The sequence below is a fragment of the Sapajus apella genome, unplaced genomic scaffold (genome assembly GCF_009761245.1).
Source record: "Sapajus apella isolate SASKATOON/1434 unplaced genomic scaffold, GSC_monkey_1.0 scaffold62, whole genome shotgun sequence".
Lineage (NCBI taxonomy): Eukaryota > Metazoa > Chordata > Mammalia > Primates > Cebidae > Sapajus > Sapajus apella.
This window is the reverse complement of record NW_022437002.1, coordinates 923247-940018: the sequence shown is the minus strand read 5'-3', so window position 1 is coordinate 940018 and position 16772 is coordinate 923247. Positions and strand designations below refer to the sequence as shown.

The 16772-nt window shown below is 51.4% G+C and overlaps 1 protein-coding gene across 1 annotated transcript in view; it reads right to left on the bottom strand.

Annotated features, from left to right (window-relative positions):
• Window positions 1-5321, bottom strand: part of OPRD1 (opioid receptor delta 1) — a 47429-nt gene extending 42108 nt beyond the window's left edge. The window contains exon 1 of the mRNA XM_032246609.1: window positions 4853-5321. Within this exon, the coding sequence (XP_032102500.1) occupies window positions 4853-5079 (227 nt within the window). The 5' untranslated portion in view covers window positions 5080-5321. The remainder of the gene's footprint in view (window positions 1-4852) is intronic.
• Window positions 5322-16772: the final 11451 nt, after the last annotated feature.

The window sequence follows — 16772 nt, the reverse complement described above, 5'->3', positions numbered from 1 at the left end:
AGAAAAGTTAAGCTGTTTTTGCCCAAAGTCACACCTCTGGGACCTGGATAGAGACCAGGCACTCCCTGACCTCTAGCCACAGCCTTTACCACTGCACTGAGCCATCTCACTGGAATCGCTCCTGGCCCCGGGGCCCTTGGTCCTGACCCCAAGACAGGGCAGGGAGACAAGAAGCCAAGGGGCTTCCAAAAATAGGACAGGGATTCAGTGCTACAAATTCTGCTAAGAAGGCACTTCAGCATTTTCCCCAGCAGCTTCTAGAACCTCAAAGGGAGACAGAAGAGATAATCAGCACCCTTCATTCACCCATCCTGACCCTGCCTGCCTGGCTCAACCCCCTCCCTGCTGGGTGCTGCAGTCACCTCGGATAGGAGGGAAAACGTGGTGCTTTGCCAACATCATCTCATCCAATCCGGAGGACAACAGTACTGATGGCAGTGCTATTACCCACATCTTCCCAATGGAGACAGACGCTCAGAGGCGATCCGGCTTGCTAAAGCTCTTAGGAGGTGGCAGAGCCAGCATTTGATACAAGGAGAAAAATCAGAAGAGACTTGGGCTCAGGCAAGATCAAGGGGCCGAGAAGCACACAGGCTGAAGTCATCTCTCGGAGGCTGGCAGGGGCAGGCAGGAAGCAGGAGGTGCAGCAAGGGTACAAACCTGCTGAAACCAGGCTCAGGGCACAGAGGAGGCAGGGAAGGCTGCGGAACAGACAGGAGGCCAGGTAGAAAAGCACTGACTCCTCTTGCTCAGGTTCTGGGTTGGGCCACCAAGGAAGCTCTGGGCCAGGCAGGAGGAGGAAGGGGTCACCTGCCATAGGTGAGGGGCCTGCTAAGCCCATCGCACCTCACCTACCCAGTGGGATGCCCGTGGGAAGTCTCCAAGATGGCAGCGCAGCAGCCCAGAAGGAGGAGTTGTCCAGCGTCTGCCCTGAGGACCAGGGCATCCCCATGGTCAGCACAAGGCATCATGCTGACCAATCCCACACGCAGGAGGAGGCAGTGGGACCACCTGTCCACAGAAATCCCACTCACGCTTCATAAAAGCCTCATCCCCCGGAGCCACAGGCTGTTTGCTAAAAGCGCAATTCCCAGAGGCCCCTCTCACGCCTCCAGGATGAGAGGGCTTCTCAGGCGGCTCCTTGGAAGGGAGACAGGCCAGAGTGCGGAGCCTGCGGGACAAAGGGTGCTTCTGACCTGGAATTCTGAGATTCCTGGCTCTTCCGTTCGGGCCCTCACCGGCGTCCTGCTTCCTGGCCACAGCTCCTCCGGAGCGCGGTGCACTGTTTTCTCGGCATTTAGCACACAGTGTGTAGAATGTTGTAGAATGAGTTAATTCTTTTCAGTTCTTCACACAGAGCCCCTCCTTGTTCTCAAAGGGCTTAGGGTCTAAAAGGCTCAGATATCACACATTATGCCACTTATCCTCACCCCCACCCTGGAGGCGCTGTCGGTGTTCCCACTTCAATGAGAAGAGCTTCAGACAGCTCGTCACTAGCCCGGGTACACAGCAAGTAAGTGGCTTTGAACTCAGATGTGTCTGGCTCCAGAGCCACAGCTCTGCCCACTCTACCACCCTGCTTCCTTCCCCAAGGATCTCTGAATCTTTCCTTGCACAACATCCCCTGCCCCCCACCCCCCACCCCACAACAAGCTGCCTAAGCTCGGGACTGGCTGGCAGAATTCACTCATTCAATCACTCATTTACTCAACCCAGTAACCAACTCATGTGCTGGTTGTGGCTGCCAGGAAACCGCAGATGGAGTGCAGCTCTAGGAGCCCTTCAGGGGAGCAGGGGTTTTTCTCCAGCCCGGGCTGCCCTCTCCCCACTGCCCTTGGGACTTTTCCAGCAGAAGCCAAGAGGCAGGCAGCTGCCCTGCCCTCAGCCTCTCGTTCACTGTTCACTGGGGAAGGTCTAAGCGCCAGCCCCCGTCATTCCCCCTCCCCAAAGGACAGCAGCCTAAAATGCCCAGGCTGAGTAGCACGGAGGAGCACAGTTCCCAGGTCTCTGTTCTCTGAGGAATCTAGGACCAGAGGAAGGACAGAGCCAGGCACAATGGCTCCGCCTGTAATCCCAGCACTTTGGGAGGCCGAGGCGCGTGGATCACTTGAGCTTAGAAGCTTGACACCAGCCTAGGCAACATGGCAAAATCCTGTCTCTACAAAAAATACAAAAGTTAGCATGGCGTGTGCCCATAGTCGCGCTACCCAGGAGACTGCAGGGGAGAACCACGTTAAGCCCAGGAGGTTGAGGCTGCAGTGAGCTGTGATCATGATGCTCCAGCCTGGGCAACAGAGAGAGCTTGTCTCAAAAATAAAAGAGGAGGGACAGGATTCTGCCACCCTCCTTCCAGACTACGCTTTGACTGTCCTCTTCCCCAGGCAACTGTGGCGAAAAGTTCGGGACTTAAGTCACAGACTAGGATTCTAGCTCTGGGCCTGGTGCCAGCTGTGGTACCCTCCGAGAGCAAGTCACCTTGCCTCTCTCTGAGCCACAGATCCCTCATTTTATCTGCAGGATGCGAGTGCTGGTGATGATTCTAATGTTTGTCCCATAGGACTGAAGGTGAGGATTCAATTATTCAGACCCTGAGATACAGTTTTCACATAAATGGTTGATCAGCGCTACGTCTTAGCAACGTGGGGACCCCAAGAGGTCCACTAAGCTGTTTGCATACACTGGGCAATGCGATTCCTGGAAGGCTGTGTGGGAATGCCCCTAGCAGGCTGAGCCCAGAGCCCCCCACAGTGGACTCTCAGCAGTGGGAGCCCCTCCCCTTCCTCAATGGTAGTGGGGAAGCTGTGCTGAGTCAGCCCACCAGCCAGAGGCCTTGGGGAAATGGTTGGAAATGAGACTGAACACACTGCTGCTCGGTTTTTCCCAGACTTGGGCACCCGGAGCTCCCCTAGACAGGGTGGGTGCCAGGAAGCCGGAGATCTCAAAATCACAGCTCCTTTCAGGCCCACCTTAGGACAAATGCCTCCCTCAAGCTCCCTTCTTCAGTCAGATTCCGCAGGATCTAGAAAATCCCTCCTCCTCACTATATAGACAGCATCCATTTACTGGGTGCAGGCGCCAGGCTAGCTGCGGTATGTGCTTTCTCACTGACACCTCACAGCAACCCTGAGGGAGAAGATTTACCCTTACTTCATTCTACAGATGAAGAAACTGAGGCTCAGAGAGGCTAAATGATTCGCCCAAGTCACACAGCCAGTTCCTGGCAGAGCAGGGATTAATGCTGGGACTGGCCTGCCTCTAAGCCTGCGAAGTGGCGAGAATCACTGACAAAGACACAATGCCAAGATCAGTCCTGCATATGCAGGGGGGAAGGCTCCCAGTGTTGCTGGTGATGAGTCATGGAAAGCACAGGAAATTCCTGTACCCGCCATTCTTTCTGGAGGAGCAAAGATCCCCCAGAGATCATCAATGCTGAAGCCCACTGGCACCCACACACCTCATCCCATGCTCCAACATAACACATCTGCCCCGAAGACACCCCATACCCTGGAATTCATACTTTCCAATTGAGGAGACTGGGTCTCTATTCTTCGGACAGCGAAACTGAGGCAGATGGGAGGAGGGACAGGAAGAATACTGCCTGGGCATCCATGATTGGGCTGAGACTACAGTTCATCTCTTCAACCTCTGAGTCCACCGCCTGAGCTACACCCTGCATGGTGGCACCACAGCCCAGAGAGGTTTAGGGCCATGTCCTCGGTGCACAAGCACACAGGACGCATTTTCAACTAAGAGTAAATACCAGGGCATCTTTGTTTTAAGCATGGAAGTTTTCCTCTCAACCCTTATTGGCCATGTCTGGGCTTGTGGGGCTGTATCAGGAGGGCTACTTCTGGGGCAAGCTGATGTCTTAGACTCTGAGAAGGTCCCAGCTCTCTCCATAAACTCCAAGAAGAGCACCTCACTTGCTGGGGTGAAAGCTCAAAATCCACTCCAGCCCAGAACAACCACTGTGGCCTTTGGCAAAAGACCATTAAAGGAGGCAACGAGAAAATGGGAGAGGGCATTTGTGAGGAGGGCGTGAGGCTTCTCTGAACCCTATTCAGAGCTCCTGACCAGGCGGCCACTGGGGAAGGGAACAGAGAAGTGGTGGGGTCCCGCAGCCGCCGCCCATGGTATCCAGGAATCACTGGCAAAGGCACACACAGCTGCACAAACACAGGTACCATGGCCATTCTGGATGCTCTGCTGCCCTCGGGGTTTCAGGGGCTTGACAAGAAAATAACAGTCGCACTGTTGCATTCAGGCAGAATCACAAACTGACAGGGACAAGCACGCACCAGCCCAGGGACCCTAACAGATGATCACCAAAAATGACTTGGTAAGGGCCCCAAGGCGAGGTGCCAACACGCAGCACCCTCCTGTGCGCCCTGCCTGCATGGCGCCCTCACACCCATCTCCCCAAAAGTCCAAGGCACCTCAGAGCAGCTCTGCCCACCCCATGGACATGTTTCCGACGTCCAAACATACAGCTGTCCTGTCATAACCACCCACTCACAAACTGTGACAGACACATAAACTGACGCCAAACTGTCCCACAAACAAGCAAGGGGACGCCAACAGATGATCAAATGTAATTTAGTCAAGCTCGATGCACCCCTCCACCACACACACACACACACACACACACGCACACACACACACACTACACGATGACACACATTCCTGTGTCCCCCTCGATGTAAGTGGCCTCGCCTCTTGCTGGGCTCCAGGTGCCCCTCCAGGAAGTGTGGAGGCGCGGGGAATGTGGGGTCCGGGCTTGGGGTCCCAAGTCCGTGATCCCCGCCCTCACCCCGGGCCCCAGCCCTGCGGCGCCGGCCCGCAGCGGACTCACCGGACGATGCCAAACATGACGAGCAAGTTGCCCAGCAGCCCCACGGCGCACACGGCCGAGTAGAGCGCGGTGATGGCGATTGCCAGGGCGAGGGACGAGGCGCTCCGCTCGCCCGGCTGCCCCGACGCATTGGCGCCCGCGCTGGGGAAGGCGCTGGGGTAGGTGTCCGAGGCGTTGGCGAGGAGCGGGGGCTGCAGCTCGGCGCCGGCGGAGGGGGCCGGTTCCATGGCTGCCGGCCGGCCACGCCGCGTACTTCTCTACTGTGCGCCCTGGGCGCGGGGACCCGGCGCGAGGGGCGCCCGAAGGCAGAGGCCGCGGCCCCGACGCCGCCGGCTACCGCGCCCCGGTCGCCCCGCTGTCTCTGCGCCTCCTCCGCCGGCCTCGCCGCCCACACCGGCCCAGCCCCCGGCGTCCGCCCGCTCTCCTCGCCCGGAGCTCTGTGAGCCCTGAGCAGCCGCAGGCTCCTCGGACGCGCCCGCCGCGCGCACCACGTGGCCCGGAGGCGGCCGCCAGTCTGCGCCCGCGACCGGGGGCGGGCGCTGCACCACCGGCTCAGAGCTGGGCAGGGGAGGCCTCCCGCCCCCTCCTAGGGATGCTTCGCCAGCTCCGGTGCGCCCAGTCCCAGCCTGGACTCCCCTCCCCACCCCCTTGCCACTTTGGTGTCAGAGGGACCTGGGTGTGGGTCCCGCCTCCCGCCCCTGCACTAACCGGCGAGTGACCTTGTGTAAGTTACTTAACCTCCCACACCTTCACTCTCTTTGTCTGTGACTTGAGGAAAATCGTACCACCTCCCTCAGAGGGTGATTGGGGAGACTGAATAAAACGATTCGAACAAAGAGCTTAGCGCAGTGCCCTGCGCACAGTTGCATGCTCCGTAAATAACCCGTATTATCCGTGCCTTTCTTGCATCCCATTCATTCGCTCAGCAAATATTTTGAGGGTGCCTAATAGAAGAGCCAGGTATTTAGTGGGACCCTCTAGTACACAAAACCAGAGGCAGCCTCTGCTTCCTGGGGCTTACAGCCCAGTGCAGGAGAGAGAGAGAGAGCAATCCTAAAATTACACTCAGATATAGGTAGAAATGGAGAAAGTGGCAGGGTCTACAAAACCCAACGGTCAGGACAGCGTCCCTGGGGAAACGACACTTGAGGTGTGGTGTGAAGTTTGGGGAGGAACTAACTTAAGGAAGAAACAAGGGAGAGGATTCCGGATACAGGAAACAGAGGGACTAAAAGGAAGTCAGGAAGAGGAGAAGGCAGGAAGTGAGGGGGATGAGGTGATGGGCAGGCTCTTGAAGACCACCTTAAGGAGCACTCTGGCGGCAGTGTGAGCAGATGGAAGTGGGGCACTTGGCTAGGTCATCCTTCTCCTTGGGGTGCCCAGCCTTTCCAGAACTTCCTCTCTACCAAGCATTACTCCTCCCAGGCACTGTGATAAGCACTTTATCCATGCACCACCAACCCTTTGGTGTAGCTTCCATTATTGTCCCCATGTTACAGATGAGAAGACTGAAGCTCGACACTAAATTAAACCATATAGTAATTATTTCTATCAGAACTGGTCTCCCTCCTTAAAGGGACCAGGCCTGATTGATCCTAGCATCCAGGAGAGGGCTGGGGTCACAGGAGGTGCTCAAGAAATGCTTTTTGGATAATAAAGATCCCAAAGGGAATTGGAGTGGAGCAACATTAGGTGTTCTGAGCTCTGGGCTCTGTGTGTGGCTGGGCAAGGACCCCTCCCTCATCTCACCCACTAGCTGGAGTCATCCATCGATGTGCAAGGCTCCTACCCATTCCCAGAAAAAAACAAAGCGAGAATTCCCAAGTTCACCCTCTTTGACATTTTCTCTACCCACTTAGCTGCTGGCCAGGCGCCTCTACCAACTACAGCAACCCCCACTCCAGGACTTTCCCACTCAACCACCCAAGGACTTATCAGAAAGATTTTTGCTGTGGTCACCTGCTGCCAAAACTCTCTCCCCTGTCCCATAGGGCCTGGTCCTCAGAGACTTTTCTAGTGCCAGCAGAGAGAAATTGGGACAGGAAGGAGGAGGGCTGCTTTATTGGAATTCTGGTCCCCTCCCTAAACCTCCAAGCCAAGTTTTTTCCTACCTTGGGACATTTGAACATTCTATTCCTTCCACTCGGAAGGCTGGACTACTTCCTCAGCCTAAGTGGTTTTTTAAATTTTTTTTTAATTTTTATTTATTTATTTATTTATTTTTAAGACGGACTCCCACTCTGTCGCCCAGTCTGGAATGCAGTGGCACGATCTTGGCTCACTGCAAACTCCACCTCCCTGATTTAAGCAATTCTCTGCCTCAGCCTCCCAAGTAGCTGGGATTACAAGCACCTGCCACCACACCTGGCTAATTTTTGTATTTTTAGTAGAGATGGGGTTTCACCATCTTCACCATCTTGAACTCCTGATGTCGTGATCCACGTGCCTTGGCCTCTCAAAGTGCTGGGATTACAGGCATGAGCCATCGAGCCTGGCCCTAAGCATTATTTATCCCTCAAGTTTCAGCTTAAATATCACTTCCTTTGTGAAACCTTCACTGATCCCCACCCCACCTCCCACTGGCCCAGCGCTCCTTATTATCTGGTAGCATCATGTACCTCTTCTTCACATATCAACAGTTTCCCACGTGTGTGTTTGTATTATTGGATTTTTTGTGCATCACCTTCACACACAAAAGTCTTGTGTAAAACGAACCACTGAGTACTACGCTCAATAGCTGAGTTGACAGGATCATTAATACCTCAAACCACAGCATCACACAACATACCCAGGTAACAATCCTGCACATGGACCCCCTAGATCTACAAAACAAATTGAAAAAGACCGGGCAGGGTGGCACACACCTGTAATCCCAACAGTTTGGGAGACTGAGGCAGGCAGATCACTTGAGCCTACGAATTTGAAACCAGCCTGGGTAACATGGCAAAACCCTGTTTCTACAAAATAAAAAAAATAAAATACAAAAATTAGTCCCAGCTACTTGGGAGACTGAGGTGGGAGGATCATTTGAACCTGGAAAGTAGAGGCTGCAGTGAGCCGAGATCGTGCCCCTGAACTACAGCCTGGGTAACAGCAAGACCCTGTCTCAAAAAAAAAAGTTGACAAAAAGAAAATGAAAAAAAAAGTTGAAAAAAACATTAAAAGATCTTGCGCATTTCTGTGCCCTCCTTAGCGCAGGCCCTGACACACAGGTGCTCACTTGATGAGTGACTGAATAAAAAAGCTCAGTTCCAATGTTGGCTACTTTGTAATTTTTTTTTCTTTTTTTTTTTTTTGAGACGGAGTTTCGCTCTTGTTACCCAGGCTGGAGTGCAATGGCGCGATCTCGGCTTACCGCAACCTCCGCCTCCTGGGTTCAGGCAATTCTCCTGCCTCAGCCTCCTGAGTAGCTGGGATTACAGGCAGGCGCCACCATGCCCAGCTAATTTTTGTATTTTTAGTAGAGACGGGGTTTCACCATGTTGACCAGGATGGTCTCGATCTCTTGACCTTGTGATCCACCCGCCTCGGCCTCCCAAAGTGCTGGGATTACAAGCGTGAGCCACCGCGCCCGGCCTTGTAATTTTTTTTTTCTTAAAGAAGTTCACAATCAAGAAGTTGTGAAGGAGGGCTGGGAGTGGTGGCTCACGCCTGTAATCCCAGCACACTGGGAGGCCAAGGCAGGTAGATCACCTGAAGTCAGGAGTTCAAGAACAGCCTGACCAACATGGTGAAACCCCATCTCTACCAAAAATACAAAAAAAAAAAAAAAAAAAAAAAAAGCTGGGCCTGGTGATGGGTGCCTGTAATCCCAGCTACTTGGGAGGCTGAGGCAGGAGAACGGCTTGAACCTGGGAGGCGGAGGTTGCAGTGAGCCAAGATCACGCCACTGCACTCCAGCCTGGGCAACAAGATCGAAACTCCATCTCAAAAAAAAAAAAAAAAAAAGAAGTTGTGAAAGATATGTAAATGACCAAGTACCTGAGTGAAATAATTGCTAAGAAAACATACATGCCAAGTGCAAGTGAATTGCCCCATTCTGGACATTGGAAGAACAAATGGAAATTCAAAGGCTTCTAAAGGGATTTCCACAATGACCTATAAAATGAAGTGAAAACTTGGAAATGATCAATTCTTACATGGGTGCGAGCATTCTAGTTTATGCAGCCTCTACCTCCCAGGATCAAGTGATCCTCCCACCTAAGCCTCCCCAGCTGTTAGGACCACAGGCATGCACCACCACACCCAGCTAATTTAAAAAAAAAAATTTTTTTTTTTGAGATGGTGTCTTGCTTTGTCGCCCAGGCTGGAGTGCAGTGGTGTGATCTCGGCTCACAAGTGCAGTGGTACGCTCTTGGCTCACTGCAACCTCCGCCTCAGCCTCCGGAGTAGCTGGGATTACAGCCACCCGCCGCTATGCCCAGCTAAGTTTTTTGTATTGTTAGTAGAGACAGGGTTTCACTATCTTGCCAAGGCTGACCTTGAACTCCTGACCTGGTGATCCCCCCGCCTCAGGCTCCCAAAATGCTGGGATTACAGGTGTGAGCCACTGCACTTGGCCTTTAATTTTTTTTTGTAGAGATGGTGTCTCACTACGTTGCCCAGGCTGGTCTCGAACTCCTGGGCTGAAGCCTCCCATAGTGCTGGAATTATAGGTATGAGCCACTGCACCTGGTCTTCTAGTCTACTTACCTTTAAAAGGCAGTCTCATTTCCGCGGTCACAAATTCATATAACAACCCCATTGGCTACCATTTATGGAGAGCATGTTCTACGGCAGACACTGAGCCAAATGCTTTGTGGATTATCTCATTTAATCCCCAAGCAGCCCTAACAGCATATAGGGTTATTTTATTCCATTTTGCAGAGGTCAGCTTACCTGCCCAAGCCAGAACCGAGATGCCAAGCCAGGTCCATGTGACTCCAAACCCCAGTCTTCTGACTACTAGACCGTGCTGCCTCCCAGCACAAAGACTGTCACTCAGAAAAATATACTCCATCTGCCTCTGTTCAGCAGAGTTTCCCCCAGGTGGAGGGCAATGATTTACTTGGAGCTTGGGAGATTCTTGAATTCATCCCCACTCTTGGGGAGGACCAGGGTAGACACAGTCCTCCATACCTGGGTGACAGAAGAGTTTGAGCTGTTTTTGGAGCTTGTCCATATCCTGACCTCAAGGTGGGAGGAATGAAGAGAAAAATGGATGGGAAATCCTGGGCCAGCTCAGGGCATAGGAAGGCGTCAGCAGGAGAGAAACAGAAATCACTGAAGGAGTCAGAGCAGAAAGGAACTCCCTGGGGAAGCTATTAACAATTTAGTATGTGGGAATGTGGCTCCCACCTGCCAAAGAGACAGAGCTGCCTGATAGAAAATACAGCGGCTGCCTCCCAGTGAGCAGGCAGCTCCCCTGGGTTGCCTCTCAGTCTGGCTCCGTCAGCTGGCTCCGGGAGCGGAGAGGATGGCAAAGATAACCATAAAATAATGCAAAGGGCTTTTGACTTTCCAAAGGACTTCCAGGCCAGACACAGTGGCTCATGCCTGTAATCCCAGCACTTTGGGAGGCTGAGACTGGCAAATCACTTAAGGTCAAGAGTTTGAGTCCAGCCTGGTCAACATGGTGAAACCCTGTCTCTACAAAAAATACAAAAAGTAGCCAGGCATGGTAGTGGGCACCTGTAATCCCAGCTACTCTGGAGGCTGAGGCAGGGGTACCACTAGAACCCAGGAGGCAGAGGTTGCAGTGAGCCAAGACAGCGCCACTGCATTCCAGCCTGGGTGACAGAGTAAGACTCCATCTCAAAATAAAAATAAATAAATAAATAAAGTACTTCCAGATTGATGACTTCATCTTGACATCAGCCTCATATATGGGGAGGTTAGGTTTCATTATCTTCATTTGATAGCTGGGAAGACAGACTTCTAGAGAGCCTGGTGGGATCCCCAAGGATACACAGCAAATTGGCAAAAGAAATAGGATTGGCACTACCCACCTAGTTGCTCAAGCTAGAAACCTGAGAATCATTCTTGATTCCTCTCTCTTTCTTTCCGCCACTTCTAAGCAATCACCAGGTCTTGTCCATTCTTCCTTTATAATCTCTGAATCGTGACATTGTTCTTCATTCTTATTACCAATTTCCTCCTAGTCTGACATACCACCATTTTTTTTTTCTTGAGACAGGGTCTCACTCCGTTGCCTAGGCTGGAGAGCAGTGGCTCGATCTCAGCTCGCTGCAACCTCCGCCTCCCAAGTTCAATTGATTCTCCTGCCTCAGCCTGCTGAGTAGCTGGGACTATAGGCATGTGCCACCACACCCTGCTAATTTTTATATATTTGGTAGACACAGGGCTTCACTGTGTTGGCCAGACTGGTCTCGAATTCCTGACCTCAGGTGATCCACCTGCCTTGGCCTCCCAAATCTGGGATTATAGGCACAACTTCTCGCTGAAACTACTAAAATAGCCTCTGAAAAGATCTCCCTGCACCCAGGCTTGCTGCCTTCAAGCAGTAACATGGTTCCTGGGTGCTTCTCACCTCTCTCTACCTCACCGGCCCCTTGCACCACCTTACAGCTTTACATGCTGGGTTCCAACCAAAATAAACTCCTTGAGGTTCTCCAAACTTCTTTCTCTCACCTCCTGTTTTATCTGAATGGTTAAGATAAAGGCTTGGGCATTGGACTGATTGGATTTGAAATCCCAGCTCACCCACTTAACTAGTTGCATGACTTTGGGTGAGTTATGTAACTTCTGTAGGTTTCCTAAACTGGGGACAGCGAAAGTACCTACTTTATGGCACCTGGTGTATAGACAGTGTTCACCAGGTGTTAGCTATTGCTGTGATGATGGCTGCTCTGTTTGGAATGCTCTAGTGCACCCTCCCTGGCCCTTTGGCATCTAACCCACTCCAACACCTCTATCACTTCTCATCTGAGATGCCACTTCCTCCCTGCTCCCCCAGATGAGTTTCCATCACACAGTGTCTGTTCCCGTGGGGCGCGTCTCTCTCCTGGAAGTACAGTCAAGTCCTGAGTCCCTTGAAGACCATCCCATCCAGGCATTGCTGGGGAGGCTTAGGTCTGTCAGGAGGAGGAAGGAGAGGAGTTGAAGAGAGAGTGATATAGTTTGGCTGTGTCCCCACCCAAATGTCATCTTGACTTGTAACTCCCATAATTTCCACATGTTGTGGGAGGGACCCAGTGGGAGATAATTGAATTATGGGGGTGGTTTCCCCCATACTGTTCTCGTGGTAGTGAATTAATCTCATGAGATCGGTGGTTTGATAAGGGAAGATCCCTTTCTTGCCTGCTGCCGTGTAAGACATGCCTTTCACTTTCCACCATGATTGTGAGCCCTCCCCAGCCAGGTGGAACTGTGAGTCCATTAAACCTCTTTTTCTTTATAATTTACCCAGTCTCAGGTATGTCTTTATCAGCAACGTGAAAATGGACCAATACAGGGAGGGTGGTCCCAGGCAGGACAGAGAACTGGATTCTATGAGAAGGGGAGAATGGAGGAGTGGTGGGTTCTTTGAGTGAAGACTTTGGTGGGTGGTAAGAGTCTGGGAGAAGTTCTGCAACAAGTTGAAGGTCAAGGGAACATAGGCTGTCTCCCTCTTTTGAATGGACCCTGAGGCTTGAACAAAAGCCCTTCAGAGATTATTTTGACGGAACAAATGACACAGGCCTCTGCCCCCTGTTTCCTGGACCGGGAAAACCTCAACAGAGCAGAAAAACTGGCCCCCTCTTCCCCAGTGACTGAGGATGGATTTTCTCACAACCCTGGTGGATGAGGCAGAGACAGAGTTTATCTGATTTTTTTAAAATTTGTTTTTGCATCTGAGTGTCATGGAGGAAATGCCTACACCTGTTAGAGGAATCATCATGAGGCCTATAATAGGCATCAACAAAAGAAAGATGAAAATTATGCTTTTCAGAAGAAGGTTGGTAACTTGGAGGAACTGAAGGTGCAAAATCTCCCTTCATTTCCATGTACCTGGGATTGATGTCCTGTCCAGACACTTTTAGCTGTCTGCCCAACACCAGTGTTTCCTCCTCATTCCCTGCAGCTGTACCCCACCCCCTCCACCCCATCAGGGGATAAGGGTTTTCCCTTCATTTGGGGAAAGAAGCACCTTTTCTGCCTCAAGGAATAAACTGATCTAAATACATCATGGTAACCTGTGGTAAATTGCAAAGGGGTCACAATTCTTCATTCCTCTCTATGCCCGTTGCAATGTGACTTTGCAGCCCCTCCCATACAAGTGGTTGAGACTATTTTCCCACCCCTGGGTCCTAAGCCAGCCTGTGACTTGCTTTGTCCAAAGAATGGGATGGAAATGAGAGTTCCAGTTCAGAGTCTGAGCCCCAAAAGGCCTTGCATTCTCCCACCCAGTCTCAGAACCCTATTGCTGCCATAGGAATAAGCCTGGGCCAGCCTGCTGGAGGGTGAATACACTCAACCTAGCACCCCAGTTAGAGCCAGCCAATACCAGACACTTTAGTAAGTAATGCCATCCTAGACCAGCCAACCCCCAGCCAACCCAACAGCTGGCCACAGACACAGGAGTGAGCCCAGCCAAGATCAGCCAGGACTACCCAGCTCCCATAGACTTGTAGCAACAATAAATGGGGGTTGTCTCTAGCCACTAGATTTTGGAGTGATATGTTAAGCAGGAGCCATCATAATATATACTTTCTACAGCACTGACTGGTCTAGGAGTAGATACATGACCAATGAGACATAAAGAGAAATCTGCTGACAAACTTTTATTCCAGGATAAAAATCAAAGCTCCATCAGGAGAAAACTGTTTGCCCCTGCTCCTTGGGAGGCTGATATGATTCCTGGAGCTGTAGCAGCCACCCTGAAAACATGAAGCAGTACGCATTAGGATGAAAAGCCAATATGGTGACGTGGTAAGAATGGAAAGACGGAATGAGCCTGGCTCTTTGGCGATGTTGTTGAAGTCCAGGTACACCACCTCTGGACTGCCTGCTTCAAGACCTTTTTTTTAAGCCACTCCTAGTCATGTTTTTTGTCCTTTGCAGCTAAAAGCATTCCTAAAGGATGCACCAATGTGCATTCTTCTTGCACTAACATCCCAAGAAGAATTTCACAGGAATAAGTGGGCCTGGTATATTGGAATGAATATGTCCTTGTTTGGAGGTGGAATTCTGTGATCGAATGTACAGACTCTGGTTTTAAACACTGGGTGGGCCACAGACAGTGATGTGACTTTGGATAATTATTTCCATTTTCCCAGCCCTCCGTTTCATCATCTGTTAAGAGGCAATAATAATAATATCACTCACACCTGTAATCCCTGCACTTTGGGAAGCTGAGGCAGGAGAATTGCTTGAAGCCAAGAGTTTGAGACCAGCCTTGGTGACATATCAAGACCCCCATCTCTACAAAAAAAGAAAAATAGCCAGGCATGGTGGTGTGTACCTGAAGTCCCACTTGCATTGGAGGCTGAGGCGGGAGGATAGCTTGAGGCCATCAGTCTGAGGTTGCAGTGGGCTATGACAGCACTGCATCAGCCTGGGCATCAGCGTCATCATATATGTTGTATAGGATTATGAAACAGCATGATGGTGGAAGGAAACATTCTTTGAAAAACTCAGCCTGCTCCTGGTTTTTCTATAAAGCTGTTATCTTTCTCAGGCAAAAATCAGTCCTTCCCTTCTCTTTCTCTGCTTTTTCTTCTCTGCTTACCCTGGTTAGTTTCCTGCCCTATCCTAACCCTTCCCCACCAGACTGGAGTTCCCACTCCTTCCACTGAAATTCTAATACCCACATGGTCCCCTCTCTCCTCCTCCTCTATCCTTAACAATTACTGTCTGGAGCATCGAATCGGCCCATGCCTCCTCTACCCTCCGCAATTACTTCCCATTCCTTCCACTGTAATTCTAATACCCACCTGGTCCCTTCTCTTCTCCTCCTCTACCCTCAGCAATTACTGTCAGGAGCATCAAATCACCCCCTGCCTCATTTGCATACTCTGATGCTGAAGGTATTGACAATTACTTTCAGTTGACCTTGTCAGATCCAAGGTATTCTTCACTCTCCCCGCTTCTGGTCTCCCCAAGCCTCTCTCCACAAAGCGTGGGCAGGGCCCTGAACCAGAGGCAGTCACCAGGGAGCCAGACTGAGTGCCAGTGCTCCAGCGCTCAGTCATCCCTGCCTCCCCTGCAAGGGCCCTCGGGCTCAGGGCACTGGCCTCCTGGTTGGACCCCCGGGCCAATCTGGCAGTGAGTCAGGGTGATGTGGTGGAAAAAACACAGCTTTAGGAGCTCTGGGATAAGTCTTTTATCACTAGAAATGTAGACTTGTAGAACTGGAAAGAAAATTAGGCATCGGCCGGGTTCAGTGGCTCATGACTGTAATCTCAGCACTTTGGGAGACTGAGACAAGTGGATCACTCGAGGTCAGGAGTTCGAGACCAGCCTGGCCAACATGGTGAAACCCGTCTCTACCAAAAATACAAAAAAGGCCAGGTGCGGTGGCTCACGCCTGTAATCCCAGCACTTTGGGAGGCCAAGGCGGGTGGATCACGAGGCCAAGAGATTGAGACCATCCTGGCCAACACAGTGAAACCCCGTCTCTACTAAAAATACAAAAATTAGCTGGGTGTGGTGGCACGTGCCTGTAATCTCAGCTACTCGGGAGGCTAGGCAGAAGAATCACTTGAACCTGGGAGGCAGAAGTTGCAGTGAGCCGAGATCGTGCCACAGCACTCGAGCCTGGTTACAGAGCAAGACTCTGTCTCAAAAAAAAAAATACAAAAAAATACAAAAAAATAAAATTATCCGGGCATGGTGGCGCACACCAATAGTCCCAGCTACTTGGGAGGCTGAGGCAGGAGAATCACTTGAACCCAGGAGGTGGAGGTTGCAGTGAGCCAAGACTGTGCCACTGCACTTCAGTCTGGGCGACAGCAAGATTCAGTCTCAATAAATAAATAAATAAAAATTAGGCATCATCTAGTTCCACCCTTCTTCAGTTTACAGAAAAAGATGCTGAAATTCAGAGTGGTGAAGGGACTGACGCAAGCCACTCAGCAAGTGAGTACCAGAGTCAACATTAGAACCCACATCTCCTGAGTCCTGTAATAGTTTCCCCCACACTGGACATGACCTTGAACAGCTGCATCTGCTTCCATGCCAGGCACTTTGTGAAGCACTATATGTATATGATTTCACTTAATCCTTCAAATGCCACTTTCAGGGAGCGGGTATTAGGATCCTCAGATTACAAAAGGGGGATTCCAAAGCTGAGAGCCGTTCAGGCTGCCCAATGTCACTCCACACTTGCAGGGGCTGTGACTCCAGATACCCTCCTGGCCAAGGCACAAAACCTCTTTGTGAAATGTTAAGCATCCGGGACCTCAGTTTCCCCACCTGTGAAATGGAAGCATCAGACTCCATGGCCCTAAGGTCCATCTGCGAGGTGTTGAAAGGAATTTCAAGGAGCGGCTGGCTGTTTGCTAGTTGCCCCTATCAGTGGGAGAATTCTTCTGTTTTCCCTGTTTGCTTCAAAACAGTTCGCCCCCAGGTTTACACTGAGAGGAGCCTTGGGAAGGTGCCATGGCAACCGCAGCCACTGCAGGGAACCACATTCGCCTGACTTGGCCAGATTGGCAAACCAGCTGACCTGATGTCTGCCCTCCCTGAGGGGTCAGGACAGAGCTAGGAAGAGGCCTGAGACCCCAGGGCATCCAGAGAGGGGAGGAGGAGCCTGCACTCTTCCCCTGTGATCAGGGAGACTGAAGGTTTGCAGACTGAAAATAAGACTCCATGGTCAGTTCGGTGATATGTAAGGGTGGGACTCTCTGCAAATCCTCTACCCTCTCTGATCCTCCAGGATTGATTTTCCTCACCTAGCACATAAAGTATGAACAAAATAAATAGGAGCAGTTTATCATTA